Below are 19,364 nucleotides of genomic sequence, written 5' to 3' on the forward strand. Positions count from 1 at the left end.
CTGAGCACTGGCACAGGTTGCCCAGGGAGGTGGTGGAATCTCCATCCTTGGAGATACTCAAAAGCCATCTGCAGATGGTCCTGTGCAACCAGCTCTAGGTGACCCCGCTTGAGCAGAGGGGTTGGACAGGATGGGCTCCAGAGACCCCTTCCAAGCTCAGCCATTTTGTGATCCTGTGGTAAGCGGAGCCTATAAGAACTGACACTGGGCCTGAAGCCACGGAAATTGTCACCAGTGATCTGAAATACATATAAATTGCCAGTGCAATTTGCAAGTGATACAAAGCCTGGAGACATGAAAAATAGCGAGGACAATAAGGTCACACAGAGCACTCTGGACTGCTTAGTAAACTAGGTGCATTTGAACAAAAACCAGACTGACACAACTCGACACACAGTTAAACACTAGGGCCCGGGCAAACTTCTCCCCTAAAACCAGCTGCTGAAAAGGATTAAGGGGTCAGAGCGGACCTTAGTTCTCAGCATGCTGCTGGGGCAAAATGAATTAATGTAATTCCTGTGTATGCAGACGGGTAAGTAGTAAAAAATGGGGCCAGGGGAGTGGAGGGCAATTTTCCCTGTATGCATAGTCAGATAGATGCTAAAATACTGTTTTTCAAAGCATGTTAAAACACTGGAAATGGTGCAGGAAAGAACCACGTAAGTTATTTGAGGGCAGGAGAAAATGCCTTCTGGTGGAACTTGGAGATCAATCTGTTTAGCTTATTATAAGAAGGAACAAAAAGTGGATTTGATTAACATGTACAAGCATCTACACAGGAAGAGAGATGCCACGTATCTTCAATCAACTAGAGAAAGACATAACAAAAAACAATGACTGGAATCTGAAGCCAGGCAAATTCAAAGTATAAATAAGGCAGACATTTTTAATAGTAACAGTGGTTAACCTCTGGAGGAAGTTAACAAGGACAGCAGCTGATTCTGTACATCTTGTCTTTGGACAAGACTGGGTATTATTATAGAAGATGCGCTCAAGTGAGATAGAAGTCACTGGATTGAAAAGAAAGGCGATGTGGTGACTCGTGACTTACATGTCAACCCACAGGATCTTACCGTCCCTTCTGCCTCAAACGCTACGAACCTACGAACACCTACAAGTAAAACTTACTCCCAGGAACGAGTGTCCATGTCCTCATTGCCACTGGGCCTCTCAGATTTAACAGCTCACACAACACTCTTAAATAAAACACAGAGCTGCACACTGCTTAAGGACACCACAGTCCAAACGCTACTTCAATGGGAAAACAAAGCTGTCTTTCCAAACCACACCAAGAGTCTTCAAACGTCAGTTTTTCTTGGAAGCCGTATTTTAGAAAGAAGGATTGGCATGCATGGGTGGCCAAAAGAAAGGAGAAGAAATACAGAGTGATATTTACTGGCAAAATTTGTATTCGGTTTCCTACCGAGTTTTTTCCTGTGAGATTGAAAAAGTGACTGTAAAATCTACCTTTATCTGGGTGGTCTTGTGGACCATGGCCTGTATTTGACCTGTATGCAGGTTCTTGTCCAGTTTTACTCACCTCTTTTCCTTCTAGTAGAAGGCAAAAGGTACCACCCCAAACACCGATGCACACTTCAGTGGCTTGTAATATTGACTAGTAGCCAGTCGGAAGGATTCAACCACACTACCGACGGGCTCCAATGGAAGTCACAGTCAGCCAGCAGCTGGGGAGGCACAGCAAGTGCCTTGGGGCCACAACAAAAATGTTCAAGAGCCACGGATTCCAATTACAATTTAATGAGCTCATTTTCTTCTCAGCATTGTAAGGTCTTTGAAATCCCCTGCTTGAACCATAATCTGAAACAATGATTCCAGTAGGACACCACTGAAATTCCAAAATTTTCATCTTGCTAGTCATCCTAACCGCAGGAGGCAGTAACACTGAACGACTGGAACCATTTATTGCAAATTAGTAGCCTCAAGTCAACTCACTGCTTTCTTACTGGTTCACCATACAACGTGCAAGTATCCATATTTATAAGACAGTTACAGGTACCTCACAAAGACATATATCAGGGCCTCACAAAGATTGTAGACTGTTTAACATTTGCAAGCTACTTAAAGACCTTAGGTTAATTGCCTATAATTATCCAATTATAATCCCAATATCGGTATCAAATAATTTTAGGCAGCCTGCTAGATCCCCAAAAGACTCCACTGTCACAAGCATTTTAGTAGCAAGCAGAATTGCCATAGGCATGTATGCATTTGTAAATCTATATTTATAAGTATCAACAAAGTTTACATTTTATACACGTTAAGTACTCTTATTCAGGCTTTTCTTCCTTTCACATCTGCTACACACAAAAAAAAAAGACAACAAAAATTAAAACTGAAAAGTCACTGGGATTGAAAAATAATAATTCAGAAAAGCAAGCAAGCATGGACGCTTTAAACTTTTAGCTCTTTGGAAAATCAACTGTTTGATAGCTTAATAACTGACATGCCACTTGCATAAAATATGGTAACAGAAGAAAAAGTAATGAAAAGTGTATGAAAAATGAAGGTGTAATCTAATTATAATCAGCACGCATCTCAGATGTCAGTAAATCCTGTTAAATCCACATGGTTTACTAAGGTCTTGGAAAGCCTCTCAAAATGACCAATTCTCCAAAAGAGGTATGTTACTGTAAAATATTGGTGCTTTGAGAAACATAATACAAAGTTTCTGAATTCGGATTTAAATTAATGAGAGATTTTGGAGAAACTCTGAATAAGACATTAGAGTACCAGTTACCTCGCTGCCTCGAGGCTGATCTGACACTGAAGGCTGCTGTACCTACAGAGGGGGAAGCGCGTGGGAGGTGTCACGACACAGTGACACCTGGGTAACCGCTTGGGCAGCCTGGGCAAAAATGACTATCACAAAGAACAGCAGGCTCCACTCAGCGATCCAAGTACTCAAAATTAGCCCTGCTGCAGGGACTCCAAAAGAAATATATAGTCAATAAAAAAAGACAACAGCTACTTCAGAAATCAAAGTTTTAGAATCCATCAGGAAGGTTAAAACTGTCTACATTTATTTTAAAAGACCACAGAAGAAGAGTATTTGTACTTTCCTTTTTTACACATAGGAGGAATGTGGCTGAAAGGGAAGTCAGAGACAGGGTCTGCCACTTCTGTAACACCACGCTCTGAATTTTCAGATACTGCTTGGAAAGTTACGAGAAACCCCAGCACTAGCAAAACATATATGGGGGAAGTTCTCAGTTTAGTAGACTTTATTATAACCAAGGTAAAAGCATATGTTTTAATCTTACGGTAAGAGGGCACTGCATCATTTAACAGAGTATGACAAAGATAAAAGAAGCCCAAGAGAAGAAGGCAGATGAAGTCTTACAAGACAGCATAAGAACCTTTAAGCATACAAAAGTAAAAATGCATGTGTGGACTAGGAATTATTCTTACTTCCTTTAAAACCAGTGAGGACTTTCTGTGATGCAGCAGAAGACAGAGGTAAAATATGAAAATAAAGCTCTCTGGGAGTGTATAAAAGTCTATGTATAGATGGAGTCTGAAGAGAATGACAGGCACCTCCTATTGCACGTCGTACTGAAATAATTATGAGAGAAGAGTGTTTGAATAACACTTACACTTGCTCTTTGACAACAAGACGCGGGGCATTCTTGGCATGTTGTGCTATTTAGGACTACTGATGCACTGATTACAGGAGCTGCCCACAGAAAACAGCATGTGGTCTTCTAAACACAAAATCAGCAGTTTCCCAACTTTTCCAAATGCAGCTTCCACTTCTAATGGGCTTACAATCCCTAACAACCACGTACATGCCTGTATTTCTGGCCAGCCCACAATCCCACCACTAAGTCCTGTAAGTCCGCATCTCACAGCAAATTTTTCAAGCATGATTTCAACGTGATTTCCACAAACTGCAGGATCAAAAAAAGTGCCATAATTACATTCCCATTTAAAACACTCATATACAGAGGAGCAGCAAAACTCCCCATCCTCTAAATACCCATTTCTCAGCTACAACACCCAGTGAATTACATGAAAGATGTAAGGAAGAGAAGGGAGGACAATCATGAGAGAGAGGCAACTTCAGTATAACCTCAAGGAATACCCTCTCACACCAAAAAAACCCTTCACTTTCCACACCTCCCTAGGCTTGCCATCAGATGTTTGTAACAAAAATGTAAGTAACATAAGCTTGCAAAATGCTTATATATAAAAATGAATTCTTAGTCTCAAAGCCAGCCCTGTTTCTCAGCTCTAAATGAACTGTTACATCATAGATAAAAGAAGGATCATTAAAAATAATAGAGAGGAATATTTCTATGGAGTGTCTTAGCTCTTTTCAAAGAGAAATGGCACCGTCATGCTGTTAAATAGCATCATTCTCTGTACCCTTGCTTCTGAGAAACTGGGAAGTTAATAGCATCTGAAGGGATCCTTTAGCAGCAGATGCGTTATTATCTATCTAGCCAGCAGACAGAAGTGTATTTATATAGGAAATTACTTGCTCTAATTATAAATCATCCATTTCCAGTTTCAGCATTCAAGCCAGGGAAAGTGAGAATCAATACAGCTGCTGTACAGAGCTAACCAATATTCGTGGGACACCCATTCTAAGTAGTATCAAGTTCAAAAATAGCAAGTGATATTTGAATGCAGATGGTTTGTTGCATTTGCAATTGGAAACAGCAGGTAAGGATAATGAGGAGGAGCTGGAAATACAGCGTACGCTCTTGATGGCAAGAACTGAATGTTTGCCAGTATTAAGAGCAATATGACAAATCAAAACTAAAAAAAGATCTACTTATTGGCTAAAATAATGGCATTTTGATGACTCACACAGACATGCTTTTCCGGTTTTACTTCCTCAGTAACAACAGCTAGGAATATCTCATGACTGCTGATAACCTGGCACCAGAGTATTAATTCATATTAAGCTCAGACTTCCCACAACTTCTGTGGAGCTCACTTGGAACTGTAAAACGGAAAAACCTTTCCAGAAGTTGTGCAAGGTAGACTAAGATCAATAAAAAACTGGCAGAAAACATCTCTGAACATGCTCCTCTGTATGCACCTGCACTTGCACAGAATCCCGTACACCACACTCGACTCTCATACCTGATCTTTCATAAAATCCTTTATGTGATGCTCATTCTAACTGGTCTCTAGCAGTCTGTATGAATTCAACTAATTGAACATAGATGACGGAAGCCTAATAAGTACTTTTTCAGTCTCAAAGGCTGAATGGCAGAACTTAGCTGAATCTGAAGTTCCAAAAAACTGTCAGAAACAACAACATCAAGCATCTATTTATTACCAGAACTCCTTCAATAATGGCTGACTGAAAAAGTCTGTCCAGGCATTTCAACTGCTTCAACTTAGAACTATCTGTTCAAAACAGGTACTTTCTACTTACATTACAATGTTTATATTGGTCTACAGTAATGCACAGAATTCCTCTTATATATAACAAAATAGAATATTGGTTTCTAGGACATTAGTTAGAACCCAGTTTTGTTAAGCTGGGTTTGTTAACCTAAATTTCTAGACTTCTTTGGAAAATAACATTGCAAAATGTTCATAAGATGATTCATGGTAGACTAAAACCATCATGAATTAGTTCTCTAGCTAACCAAGGAAAATGGCATTGAGTCTATTGTCAAGAAGCCAAGTTGATTCAAAACCTAAAGAGAAGTTCAAAAAACCATTTCTACCAGTGCTGACTATTAAAGGCACGGTATGCAAAAAAACCTGCCACTACAGATTTTTTTATTATTTTTTTAAAGTTAACATTTTTTTTTAAGATCCAGTAATCCATAGGATACTCCGGTTCCCTAGCCCCAGTGTTTTATATCAATGTTGTCCATTAATAGTATCAAACTGAAATACAGAGATGATTACCGCAGTAACACCCATAAGCCTTATAGTCTGTACCTTATTCCAAGTTTATCAGCGACTTAGCTCCAGGAACCGCTACCAATACAACTACTAAGAAAGTACACGTCCTTTAAAATGCACTTTCCATTTTTATAAAACTGAACCTAAAAAGGAATCAAGCTACCACACAATTTTGTAGCTTGTTGCATATTTACTAACAATAATGCATTTATACATTTTTATACCATTTATGAGGTAGACAAAATGGTTTCTTCCATTGTCTGAAACAAATGTGATGAAATGTCAGTGGAAATTTCTATCACAGACTATTTTCTTGAATTTCAGAACTAGCAATTTAGACAAATACAAATGAAAGGACAAAAGTATTTGGCTGATGGAGAAAATGAAAAAACATCCTGTCTAGGCAAATATTCCCAGCAGCAACACTTGGACCACAATATTTATTTTAATGGATGCAGAGTGAGAAAAAAAATCGGTTTTTTCCCTATAATATTTCAAAGCTTTTAATCTTTTTATTAATATTATACATGCAGTCATGGGCCTGCTGACATTACTGCTGGGCTGACAGGCTTCTTGCATACCCTGTATGGCTGAGAATATATGCAAAACTCAGCCAAAGACACAAAGCAGAGACCGCGTCCCCTAAATCCAGAGAGCACTTAAGATCAGCAAGATGATTCTATAAAGCTTTAAGGTTCCAGATTAAAATCATCATCGTATGTGATATTTTCTCTCTGCTATATCACATAGAAGATCCAATGTTTTTACCATCATAAGCACTCTGAAAACTTAAAAATGTTTGCACAAGATATCTGTGTTGCTCATAGATTCATCTGTTGCAATTGTATTTTTTTTTCCTAAGACACTGCTCATATTTTGAGTTCAAAAACAAAAGATTAGACCCTTGGTTTCCAGTCTCACCCAAAGCACAGTGTTCCTACTTTGGTGCACCGGTTCAGCAATGATCTCAAAATACACAGTAAAGCTTCCACCCCTTTACACATACCTACGTCTATGGTACCTCTCAAATACAAAGTATGGGAAAGCAGTGTGTTGAACTAAGCAAAAAAAAGGCCAAAGCACAGACCTTCTTGAATCAATTCCTTGCCCTGAAGCTGAATTACTGAGTGATGGTGAAGACTTCACCTCTGTGCACCCCCGTTTCTAAAGCTGTAAAATGGGAATAACCAGGATACATACATATTTGTAAATGTTCTGAAGGTACTCAGACTAAATTAAACCTATAAAAAGTAGTTTCCTTTATTACTTATATTTTAATTATATTAAATTAAAATTAAATATTATATTTCTATTTTACTTTGATTTCAAAGTAGACATTAACTTCCTAATTAGAAATCTCGGCATCTACCTAATAATAATGCCAGGAATAATGCTACTTACATAGCAGTTTTAAACTATAAGTCTCAAAGCATTTTATCTAAGAAAATATTGTCGTATTAATCTTATAGACATGGAAACTGCGGCACAGTGAGAAATCAGTTGCTCCCATTCAGCAGGCAGAAGTTGTGTCTGGTCAGTGCTCCAGCTGTAAGAACTATCAGCCCGAGAAAAATAATTGAAACATTGGGGTTTTTTTAGTGCTCATTAATTTTTGTTTATTTCTCAAGAACCTTGCGAGATAGCCTACGTGCCCTTCACTGTGTTCAGGCACCGGTATGGCAAAACAAGTAGGAACTCAGAGCAGACTGAAGATCAGTCATTTAAGCCTGTACGAGTCACCCTGGGTTTCCTTCATACTCAGTGGAGGAAAAGAGGGTACATCTGGAGGGATGATTTAGTTTACCCAAAAATAAGTACCTACTGCAGGCTAGATGGAGGTGCTCGTTTCTTTTCACTGATTCTAAAGGAGAGTGATGAGCTCAGACTCGCACAAGTAGCTCTCAAACATTTTAAGCTACGAGAGTGGCCCTTGCAAACTCATAGGACAAAGGGAAAAACACTCTTTAAATTGCTAGTGATTTCCAGCCCATATACATGTAGCTACCTTTTCCTCCAACTTTATACTTTTGTACGTTATTTGGGTGAAAACTTTCCAGTCAGGTGTTCATTTAATCAGTTGCCCTCTTCGCTGTTTATTTTACTTATTATCAGCCAATGTGACAAAAAAATTGTCAGTGGTATCAGAGCTGCATCTGCCTCGACAGGCCTAGATTTGCAAGGAGTTTGTTTTCCACAGCCCCTGCACACTCCCCACACCTGACACCATTCCACAGCAGCACAGATCAGCTACCGCCTCTTACCTGCACTGAGGGATGCTCAGCAGCACCGACACAGAGCGACCACAACTCAGTCTCGGCATTCGTCTGCCAAAAATCAACATTAGTTCATGCTGACAAATATACCTTTTCATTCAAACGTCACTAAATGCTGAGGACAAGCAAAAAAGGATTTTTATCTTATGGAATGTCACATTTGTTGAGGGGTGCAGCATCTTAAATTTTGTACAACATTTAGAATAGAATAGAATATTTCATTCCTAAGTTTGCTGAGTTTCATTACATAAAGGCATTATTACAAGTACATAAGCATTCATTAAAAAAAAAAACAACCCAAACCCAACATTAATTTTATAATTTGCATGTATTTCAAAACTTTGCATTCCTAGGGACAGATTCCCTCTATTTCCAATATATATCGCTTCGATAACAATGTCATTTTCAATTATAATATTTTTCTGGTGTTGACAGAGGAAAGAAAGGAGCAGCTACATGTCGTATTTGTGTGGCACGACACCAGCTACATCTCAGGAGACCTAAATCGAATCCTCAATTTACCACACACAACCACTACGGAAGACGACTCGGATGTCCTTCACGCAGCCCTCCCACTTACACATGCAAAACAAAACAAACACACAAAGGGTTGCAGCGACAAAAGCCAAGATTTGCTTCTGTACCGAGATGTGTCCCTTGCATGGAAAGGACCAGGAAATGCAGCACTTGATGCTCTAGGAGGTTAAGCACCTCAGCTTTACTATAACCAATTAAAAGCGAATAGCCATAAAAGTGCAGATACTACTGTAGGGTAATAAACCAGACTTTATCAGTGACAGTGGTGCACATTACAAACTTCAAACTCATTCCTTGCTCTAATCCATCAGAAACTTCCTGGCTTTAACAGGCTATAAACAGCAGAAGCTTTGAAGTCCAAGGATTAGGATCACTAATAGACAGACTGAACGACAGACTGGCTGAAGAGCCAAGTGGAATGCCCTGCATGGATCTGGAATAAAACAAGTTAATTTAATCAAACTGACCTCTCCCTAGCCATAGGCCAAGAGATTACAATGGTTATAACAGCAATAAAGGGACAAGGGACACTGGAAACAAATAGTTATTTGCTTCAGCGCAATGCTTAGGCTAACGTAAGGGCAAAACTGCCTATGCTTTCAACCGTGCCCTCAAATCCACGATTTTAAGCTCTGCAGGCAAAGGCTTTTTTTTCTTTTTTTTTGAAACTAGTTTATCACTTAGTGGTAATTGAGGCAGAAAAAAAATAAACACATTTTAATTTTCAAGAATTTCTAAATGCAAGATTAATACAATGATTTAACAAAAAAGATCATTCTAATGATTTATTTGCTTCAACTCTCCTGTATCTCGGACTCACTCAAGGGAAATGTGGAAACAATCCATTTGGGTTAAATCCACCTGCATTCAGTGCTCACAGAACTGAATATAAGACTAAGCATTTTTGCTTTTAGAAAAAAAACTTCTTACTGCAAAAATTCCAGTTATCATCAATTTATACACAACACTTCTCACTCCAAAGGACCGCAAAACATTTAATAAACCACTACTTGGAGTGTTTAGCACAGCAGTATTACAGAACACTTTTTAAAGCAAACAATAAAGCTACCCTGCTTTAAACTGGAGCAAGTTGCCAAAATGGCAAATGAGCCAAGTGAATGGCAGCAATAGCTTGGCTCTGAGAAGCTGTTAGAAGATGGTAAATTGAGACAAGCGGTCAGGGATTAATTTTTACATTGTATCTTGCCGCTATGCAGAATAGCTAACTTTGAAGAGTGGAAAACAGCAGCAGCTGAAGCCTCTGGAAAGAGAATTACAAAGCAAGGAGTCCTAATGACACACTTCATTCCCTACAGAAGACAGAAGAATCCACAAGGTTCTGTACCACCAAATATAGCCTTTTTTTGAACACGTACTCTTAGAAGGCAACATTTTTTCTCCCACAAAATCACCATGTTTTCAGATGAGAATGACAGATTCATATGTACAGCACACAGGAAACAAACTCATTTACAGCTACTCTGCCTACAGTATTTAATCAAGAATGAGAAGAGGAGGCTTTAACTGCCCAGAACAGTGCTCAGGATTTTAGTATTAGGGTTCGGAACTTGGAAGAACCTCATCCTAGGAAGCAATAAGCATGGAAATGAAACGAGCAGCGCTGGAGGGCTGTCTGGCACTGGAGAGGATTACCACAAGCCAAGCCCAGCGACCTTCCTTTACATGGGGCAACACCTCCTGGCTCTCCATTTACTCCATGATGATTTCGTAAAGGAACCTATGCTTCCAGCCGAGGACCTGGGAGAAGAGCAAGAGCAGTGTGGTCTCGTGAGGCAGACAGCCCGGAGCTGGGAAAAAAGGGAGCTGGTGGGAGACAGAGCAGCCACGGCACGTGCAGTGGTGTTATATGGAAGGAGACAGAGAAACATGGGATTAGGACCTTGGGTTTGAAAATGCAGGCAGCAAGCATGAGACTGAGGTCCTCGCACGAGGGGATACAGTACGGCAGCATGCCAGGCCAGCAGATACCCGTGCCAGCAAAGCACGCCTCAGCTACTGAAAATTAAACAAATTAATTCAGAGATTTACAGCACTGAGGTCACACTGGAGTCATTAATATACTTTTGAAACCAAATCTTCTTCCAAAAATCTACACGTTTAAGTCATTTGGGAGAAGGTTTGTGAATGTGCCCTCATTTTACAATAACCATGAATTAAAAAAATTTAAAATATCATGCAGATATTCACCAGATTCACTCACGAAGACTATAAAGAGCAACATAGTATCATATGTGTAGGAAACAGAAACATTTAAAAAAGGCACATATGTCTTGTCTTACTGGGCTAGCTGTAACATTTTCACAAGATATTCTGGTGGTGTGGGAACTTCTTTTCAGCACCCAAAACGTCCCAACTTTTCGTTTCATCAATCAAAATATTCACTTATTTTATAGCTCCAAGCATTCAAACTACTTTGCTGCTTTGAACCACATTTGCCCTAGAAAACGGTGTAGCAGAAGTAGTATTCACCACAACGAGAGAGTGTCTACAGAGAAATAAAACCAAGCACTGACAAATCAAAGATGGGTCTCTCCTTACCACTCCCCAAAATAACGCTGACGACAGAAACGTTTCTGTAACTATTGCATCTGTTACCTTTGATTCAGAAGTTAGCAGCACAACCACTGGTATGCTTTTTTCTTTTAATCTACTTTGGCCTTTCTCATTTCACTTTCAAAAATATTGCCACAAAAAAATCCAAATTTATTATTTTGAAAGTAACCATGAAATACTTTTCGAAGACATATTAATGAAGAAGAGAGGTCATTCTGTAAGAGGTGCAAGCAGTCATGCCACCCCCAGTTTCACCCTCCTCCACGGGGTCTTACCTTCCGGCGGATTCTTATTCTGGTTGTTCCAGACAACTAACAATTTGGATAGACTAGGCACTTTAGACACCTCCGTGATGACTCGGAAAAGGCTCTCCACCCGGTCATAGGTCAGAACTATGGCTGTGAAACCTTGGGACTGAGGTGGGATCAGTGGAAGGAAGAGTGGGTTGCTCACACTGCTCCACTTCTGTGAAGGAAAACAAGAAAACAGGAGAACAATTTGATTAAAGTGACTTATCACAGTAGGAGTAATTGTTACAGCAGGGGGTAGTTCAGGTAGCCAGGACCTAACCGCCAGATTTGGAGTTTGCTCAGATCAGGCAGGTTGACTCTCCAATTCTGGCAACAGTGGACTTCAGCAATTTCTCAAAACCTTTGTTCCAATCTCTTTCCTAATTCAATTTTCATTTTTGCCTAGCTGTAACACTGCAAATAAGAGGGGTGGAAGAGGCAGATAGATTTGTGGAGAAGGAAAATCAAGGTGAATTTTGAACCCAGGCAGCATGACTCAATTCTCATTTACTAATCACTATTTCAAGACATTTATATTTATAGTCAGGACTCAATAAACAAAGAGAAACTTAATCAGCACTACAATTTCAGAGGCAAAAAAGAGTTAACAACAACAAAACCAAAGCAGCAAAGCCAGAAACCTGGCATAAAATGTGTACCCAAGCAAAAAAGCAGGCACTAAGATGAATAATGTACTACCTTCCACAAAACTGTGGTTGTTAAATGGTGAAAAAAACCACCTATTGCATTTTAAAAAAAAAAAAAAAAAAAAAAGAGGCATGAGATGCAAAGATTAATTTCAGAGAGGTATCTACTGCTTGTGAATTTTAACTAAGGCATCCCTTTTAAGACTTTAAAGGTCTTACTTCAATACACTGTCAGCATAAGGCAGCCAGCTCAGCTGGCAAAAGACAAGACAGACAACTAAATTCTCACTGAACGCGCCAGCCTCCTTTGGAGCCGACAACGTGGGGGAGGAAGCAGTGAAGGGACCATTCGACAGGAATGAAAGCGTCGGCATTTCAGTCTCAACTTTTCCATTCCAGCTGATGTTCCAAGCAGGGTCGGACAGAGAAGCAAAGGGAAAAACAAGACCTTTCGGGACGAGGTGAAAAGGGGAGTTGGGAAAGCAGAAATTGAGTGATGCTGTTTTGCAGGGAAGTCTTGAATCCCTAGCCTGTAAAAACTATGAACACTCATAAGAGGTTAGTAATTGCTAGCAGTTTACAGAAATACTGCGAGAATCTCCAGCTAAACTCATACCATAAGCCTGCTTGTATCAGGAGGAAAGCAAGTTTTACAGACTCAAAGTTATTAGCTCATATTTGCAGGAAATAAATTCTGCAATTTTCCGTTTCCTTATTTAGTCTTTGCGTTACTTTATACACCCAACAATCACCCTCCTCCTGTTTAGTGGTTAGACACCTCTAATTAGAATAACTTCAAGGACGAGGAGCATAGAAAGCCTATTTACTAAAAGAGATCATAACATTTTGTCCATTTTGGCAAAGGAGAAAAAAATATGATGTGAATATGATTTCCTTCTACGAACACATCAACACTGAAGGGGGGATAAATACGTGAGGTTAAAAAGAGACACTTAAAGTTAAGCACAGCACTGGCACACTGTTTTATCCAGGATGGTCTAAGGGTATGTTCCAGGCAGTAGGAGTAATACCCTTTAGTAGACTTCCTGAAATAGTTGGAAAGACGGACTAGTCTTCAGCTACACGTACTTTATCAAGTCTGGTACAAGTAGCGTTCAACAAAAACTGTGAGGTTCCTAATGGAAAGCATGAATTTCTAGTTTTTACCCAACAGGAGTAATAGGATAATGTAGAAATAGTAACAGCGTAACATGGAACTTCGGTTCATGAAAGGGACATGGCTACCTGTGATAGCAGAGGACTACACTCAGTAATTCACAAAATATATATCTATTACTTTAGCAAGTGACATGTGCTGAGACAAATCTGCTTTCAGGTTATTACATTTTCCAGAATTAAAGCTTTTATACATATTTTTGCTAATTTACAAAAAGACTGGTGGCAGACAGGGACAGCACTCTGATTTTGCTCCAGCTTCAATAATTCCCTATAGCAAATCACAATCTAAATGTTACCAGAGCATCATCCATCTAATTAAAGCTTTACAGACTCGTTTCCACACAACCCCCACCCCAAGACTGCTATTACCCAAATGACCCTTGTAATGTCGAGCAGCTTCTTAAAACAACTTTCAGAAACCTCTTTTCATTAATGCTTGAAGCAGAGGCTTAACATCATACTCAGCAGAGTGCCAAGAAAATCTTACGCTTCTGCCCTACAAGAAGAAATAACTGGTAGAGTAATCTACGGACAATGCTGTATTTACTACTTATGGGTGAGCATTGCCACATAAATTAATGGCTCCCACTTGAGGTTTATCTAGCAACTTTTTCTCTCCGGCCACAGCATTTCCTAACAAATTACTTGCTATAATATCCTTGGAAAAGGACTATTCCTTTTCTATCACTTAAGACTATTTTAGGTACTTACAGAAAAAAAATACAAATGTACGTGTGCGAGCACATGCACATGTGCCTAAAAAATTATCTTAAAAACCTAAGTTTTAGGTACATGACTTAAATTCCAACTTTTACTACTTTCAGAAAGGCATGAAAATTCTCCCCTGCTGGTTATAACTTAGGAAAAATAAGGCAACTTTTGAGGTGTTTTTGCTCATGCATCTACTAAAGGATGATGGAGGGAGGGAAAAGCCTGTAGACGCTCACTAATGGATGGGAGAACCAAGCCTCTCATTTGAGAAAAACATTTCAAAAAGGCAATTAAGCATCTCTCAAGTGCCATTAAAAGCCAACCCCCTGCTGCCTGCCTGAAGAGTGTGTCTACAGTCTGAGACCTATTGACCCCACTTTCTGCAGGAAATCGGGCAAATTCAAGCCTCCATAATTTGCTAAAGTCTTCCAGATTTCTGCTCGGGAAAAGCAAACCATACAGGCAATTAATTCAACAGCAACCTAATTAAATCGCCATTATGGCAGCAAAGCATGAAATGGATAATGACATAGGGATGGGTTCTCCCAGTCACCGCTCGAGAAACCAAGTGGTGAAGGAACATTTGCTCCAGTCCCATCTTTATTAACTTTCTGGACGGAAATTCACAGGAACTTTCACTCTCGGAGAGAGGAGCAAACAGCAACAGTGGATTGATCATCCATCACCTTTCTTTGACAAAGTGCTGACACTCAGCTATGGATAAGACAACCCTTCACTCTTGCCCTCTCAGCTAATATCATTAGAGGAGCCAGGTTAATTAATCTAAGATTAATAGGTTGTTTGCTGTGAATCATTTTTATGGGCAAAAAGGATCAAGTTCAAATGCCAGTTTCCTAAGAGTAATCTCATGTCACTTAAGTCTCGCGGTCTCAATTGTCTGACAGCTCTGCGCAGCTCACATGAAAAGCCGAAGTAGCGGGACCTGAATGACAGCGAGAACTTAGGGATAGCCTGAGGCTGGGGAGAGAGGAGAATTCAGGAGCGGGTATGTATACAGGGACGGATTCAGACTGCTGCAGCTGTCCTGGGCATGCTTTCCACAAGCGTGCATGTGCAATAAAGGCACCTTCCTTTACTATAGATACATCAAATACTGCTTTCCCTCTTGGTTATTAAAAACAACTTGATTCTATTTTAGAAAAAGTTAATAGATTAAGGACAAGGTATCAAGGGAGTTGAATTCTCATTATGTGGGGTGCTGAAGGCTGGACTCGATGTGGAGTCTTCAGGTTCAAGTTAGCAGGGAAGTTTTAAACAGACCGTTCTTAGCAGGATACAGAACTGAGATAGATGGGAGCTTCAGGACATCAAGGAACACAACCGGACTGAGAACTGGCCAATCGTTATAAATGCCACAGAGCCTCAAAGGTATCGGCAAAATACCAGACATAACTACGACAGGGTCCTACCCCAAAACTACTCATTTGGGTGTACACTGAGTACCACTGAAAGAGACTTGAAGAAGACACAGCAGACACATTACAAACTGCATCACAGCACGGTCTCTAGGAAACCAAGGCTCTGTAAGATGTCCTGTATGATAGAAGAGAGTCAAGAACTTCCCAGCTATCATTTAGTGGGAAAACTCAGCAACAGCACTTTAGAAGAATAAAATTTCACTGCTCCCATGAACAAGACAGTGGGCTTTCCTCCCTGTGTATTTATTTTCAACAGCTAGACGCAGTGCTTGTTGTAACCAACATATTAGTGAAACCACACAGTTTGAACAACAACAACTCGCTGACTTCTAAAAGCACAGAGGTAAGGAGAACAGGTGTTGAACTTAAACAGGAGCTAAGCAGTTCTTCTACACATCTAAGCAAAGCAGAGCTATATATCCCCTGCCTCTGTGGGTACGGCTTTTTCAGCTGGGTTGTTCTGAATATCAATCTAACCTCAATGTGGTTTCAATTATGAATTACCAGACCAAAAAAAGCCTTGATTTATTCTATTTTGCTCCAATTATTCATGATAAGTTTCTATTGAATACTTTGAGAAAGTATTTCATCATGCTTCCCATTCTCAAGTGGTCATAGGGCAAAACCAGAGGAATTAACCCTCTCTACTTCTCCAGAGCCAACCACAGTGCTTACACTCTGCAGAATCGCAAGCCAAGGTGCAGTGGCCACCATTTCATGTTCTGATGAAGATTAGAAACCCTCCTCAAAAACATTTTAGCCACAAGACACACAGGAGTTTCTACTTATTCCTCCTTGAGTGATGAAATCTGATACTGTCATGAATCGTGAATTTTGATTGCCAAAATACATCACGTAACTATAACATTAAGTTGTTCAGCATCTTTTGTTTGTTTAGCCACTTAAAACTAATCAGCTGTCTGAGCCCTTCTGACAGAATCTGTTGGCCGAACACATTCTTTGATATAAAAACTCAGCTTCAGGCTCATCTCTTCACCTCCTTAATTTCATTAAGGTGTCAAAGGAATAGATCTGCAGTGAAAAGAGGAGAATTATCAAGAGCTAAGTTCATATTTACAAGATGCCATAATACTTATGCTTTTTGGAATCCCTCCATCAATTTATTGCCATTCTTTTGTAAGAATAAGAATAAGAAGAATATTATAACAATATAGCCTTAATAAGAATATTCAAACAACTGGAAAGAGAACCAGGGAAAGGATTCATGTTTTCCTGTGGTTTTAGTTTTGGTTTTTTCCCCTGGTGTAAGTCAACATAGCAGCTCCTGACCCAAAAAACCCAAGGTATGACATAATCTGAAGAGGGAAAATGGAATTTAACATACCTTTCATGCTCCCAAAGCCAGAAAAGACAGGGCGTACTGAAAAGATGGCTTGAGGAATCCAAAGCAACAAAGTCCCTTTTTGGTTTTTTTTTTTTAAAAGTTAATGACTCCCATTACATAAAATAAAGCCGCACAGTTATGAAGCCACAGGAGGCACCAGGCAGTGCAACAGGCAAGGTAAGAACAACAACAATAAGACCCTCACCTTTGGCCAGCAAAATTGTACAGTTTCTTTGGGTGCATCTCAAAACCATCTTTGCTAAGATTAAAAACATGTCTCTCACTTGTATGTTTAGGTGTCTGTCTCTCACTTGTATGTTTAGGTGTCTACTTCTAAGCTAATGACAAAGCAAAAAGCTCTTAGAGAAAATAAAACCCAACCCTAAATGGTTAGGTGTAGTCTTAAGAACTAAAACGTCATTCAAGTGAAATATATGAAATCCAGTTTCCGATTCTGCAAACCAAATCCAAAAATTTGTTGTTCATGCCTCAAAGGAAATCATTTACAATGGAAATAAACCTACACACTAGATACTAGCCACACAACATAGGATAACTGTGAGGTTGTCTATCACTGTGCAAGAGAAGAATCCTAATCTCTGGGCAGGTAAGTTAAATAACCAACTGTTAAATCACATTTCACACGCACAAAAATACCAGTATTTATAGCTGAATAAATGTGGTATACTCAACTTGTCCATAATATCAACACTGGAAAAACATATCGATAAACTGAAAGTTGTTTAGTATAAGAAAGAATATCTATCTTCTAGCGTGGTAAATAAAGCAAAATTTCACCCAGCTGATTCAAACCATCACACAAGGTAGCTGGAAGTAGAGCAGGAACAGAAACTAATATTGTTCAATGGAAAAAATACCAGATGTGCATTGCCCAGAAAAGTGCTAGCTTGTTCTCATTTACAGGTAAATAAAAAAGCATATGTTAATATTTGCTTAATGCTTTGAAGATGAGAAATGGTACTAGGATGGAACTACAGTTATAACAGTGGCATTATCTGGAGACTGAGGGCTGCAAAATATTAGTCAAAGGGCTTAGAAATAGTTTAATTGTTTAACAAGTATCAACTGCTTGGTAATTGGCAGAAGCCCACAAATTATTCTGTAAATGAACATCCTACTTAGGCTTTGCTAAATGAATGGCACTTTTTGCACTAAGTTAATTTGGCTATTTTAGTTTAAATCAAATGATGGTGCTGTTTTCTGCCTCACTGGGAGAAATGAAATCTGGCATGTTTATTGTTCGGCATAGTGATATTCTCAAGTGATTATTAAACTATGGTCTGTATCATCCAAGGTCAAAGCTCAAAAGCAGCCCCTGACAAAAAAAACTCTAATGTTTTATAGGTCTACATTATAAACAGGCTTGAAAGAATTTCAACAAAAGCAACTAAAGAAATCTGGAAAAAACCCATCTTATTCATTTTTCAGAAACCCATACATGTTTGCAAGGTATGAGGCAAAGGAAGAGGAAAATTTAAATAATCTACAAAGAAGCACGAGTGAGAAAGTAATTTACCTCTATTAGAGCATAACAAAGTACTTAGTTGAAGATAACAGATCACATCTCAAACCCAGGTCATTAGTTCTAATCCAGCCCAAACTGGTAACCATCAGAACGCACGCTGCAGAAGCAGTCATTTTCTGGCTTGCTTGAACGTAACTGATTGCCCCTGCCTAATGGATAATGGCTGGGCCAAGAAATACCAAAGGCATTAAACTCTCGTGCTTGCAGCAAAAGACTGTCTGAGACATAAAGGACTCAAGTGGTCCAGGAATGAATTTCAGGCCCCAAAAACATCATTTGCCCCTTTCATTAAAAGGAGGAAATACCTTGCAGTGCATTTTTATTGAAAGTACTATTTCATAACATACTAGCATGTTATGTCTTCCACTTCCTCAACAGGACAGTGGATGAGTAGGAAAATAATCCACTTTGTAACGTATTCTTTTTCTTTAGAAAAGGCCAACAGTCTTCAGTCAACCCATACAAACACATAAAACTCTTGGATCACTTCCTCAGTGCAATGTACTAAGCATGGAATTAACCGCATATGCATTTGTCTTCTGTGTACCTTACACGCCCTCCTGCTGGAAAGGCACCCTCCTGCACTGCTGCTGCACCCACGCTGTGGTGAAGATACTCAGGCAACAGTCTCACCAATATTTTGAGCCAATATAAGCCAAATAACACCAAAACCAGCAGCCTTCCAGCCACCCGGTCCCTCCCTTGCCTCCCCCCTTTTTTTTTTTCTTTTGCTGGGTAAGTTTTACATGAGAAAAATTATTTCAGTTAATTCACCACAAGTGAATTAGAAAATTCAAAAAGAAGGTAGCACATAGAGAGAGAAATCGTCATCCAACTGCAGGAGAGCGCAGGACTGCTTCTTTTGGCAACAGTTCCTGCTTATAGTGGTTTAAAATGTTTGGGAAACTACAGACTCAACACAAGGTGTTTC

General features: G+C 39.4%; 1 protein-coding gene across 2 annotated transcripts in view; it reads right to left on the minus strand.

Annotated features, from left to right (window-relative positions):
* The window catches only part of EXT2 (exostosin glycosyltransferase 2), an 81,565-nt gene that overhangs the window by 20,233 nt on the left and 41,968 nt on the right, over positions 1-19,364 (minus strand). For both annotated transcript variants that reach the window (XM_075152352.1, XM_075152353.1), the window contains exon 9: positions 11,552-11,741. In XM_075152352.1, the coding sequence (XP_075008453.1) occupies positions 11,552-11,741 (190 nt within the window). The remainder of the gene's footprint in view (positions 1-11,551; positions 11,742-19,364) is intronic.

This window comes from Calonectris borealis, chromosome 5 (assembly GCF_964195595.1).
Source record: "Calonectris borealis chromosome 5, bCalBor7.hap1.2, whole genome shotgun sequence".
Lineage (NCBI taxonomy): Eukaryota > Metazoa > Chordata > Aves > Procellariiformes > Procellariidae > Calonectris > Calonectris borealis.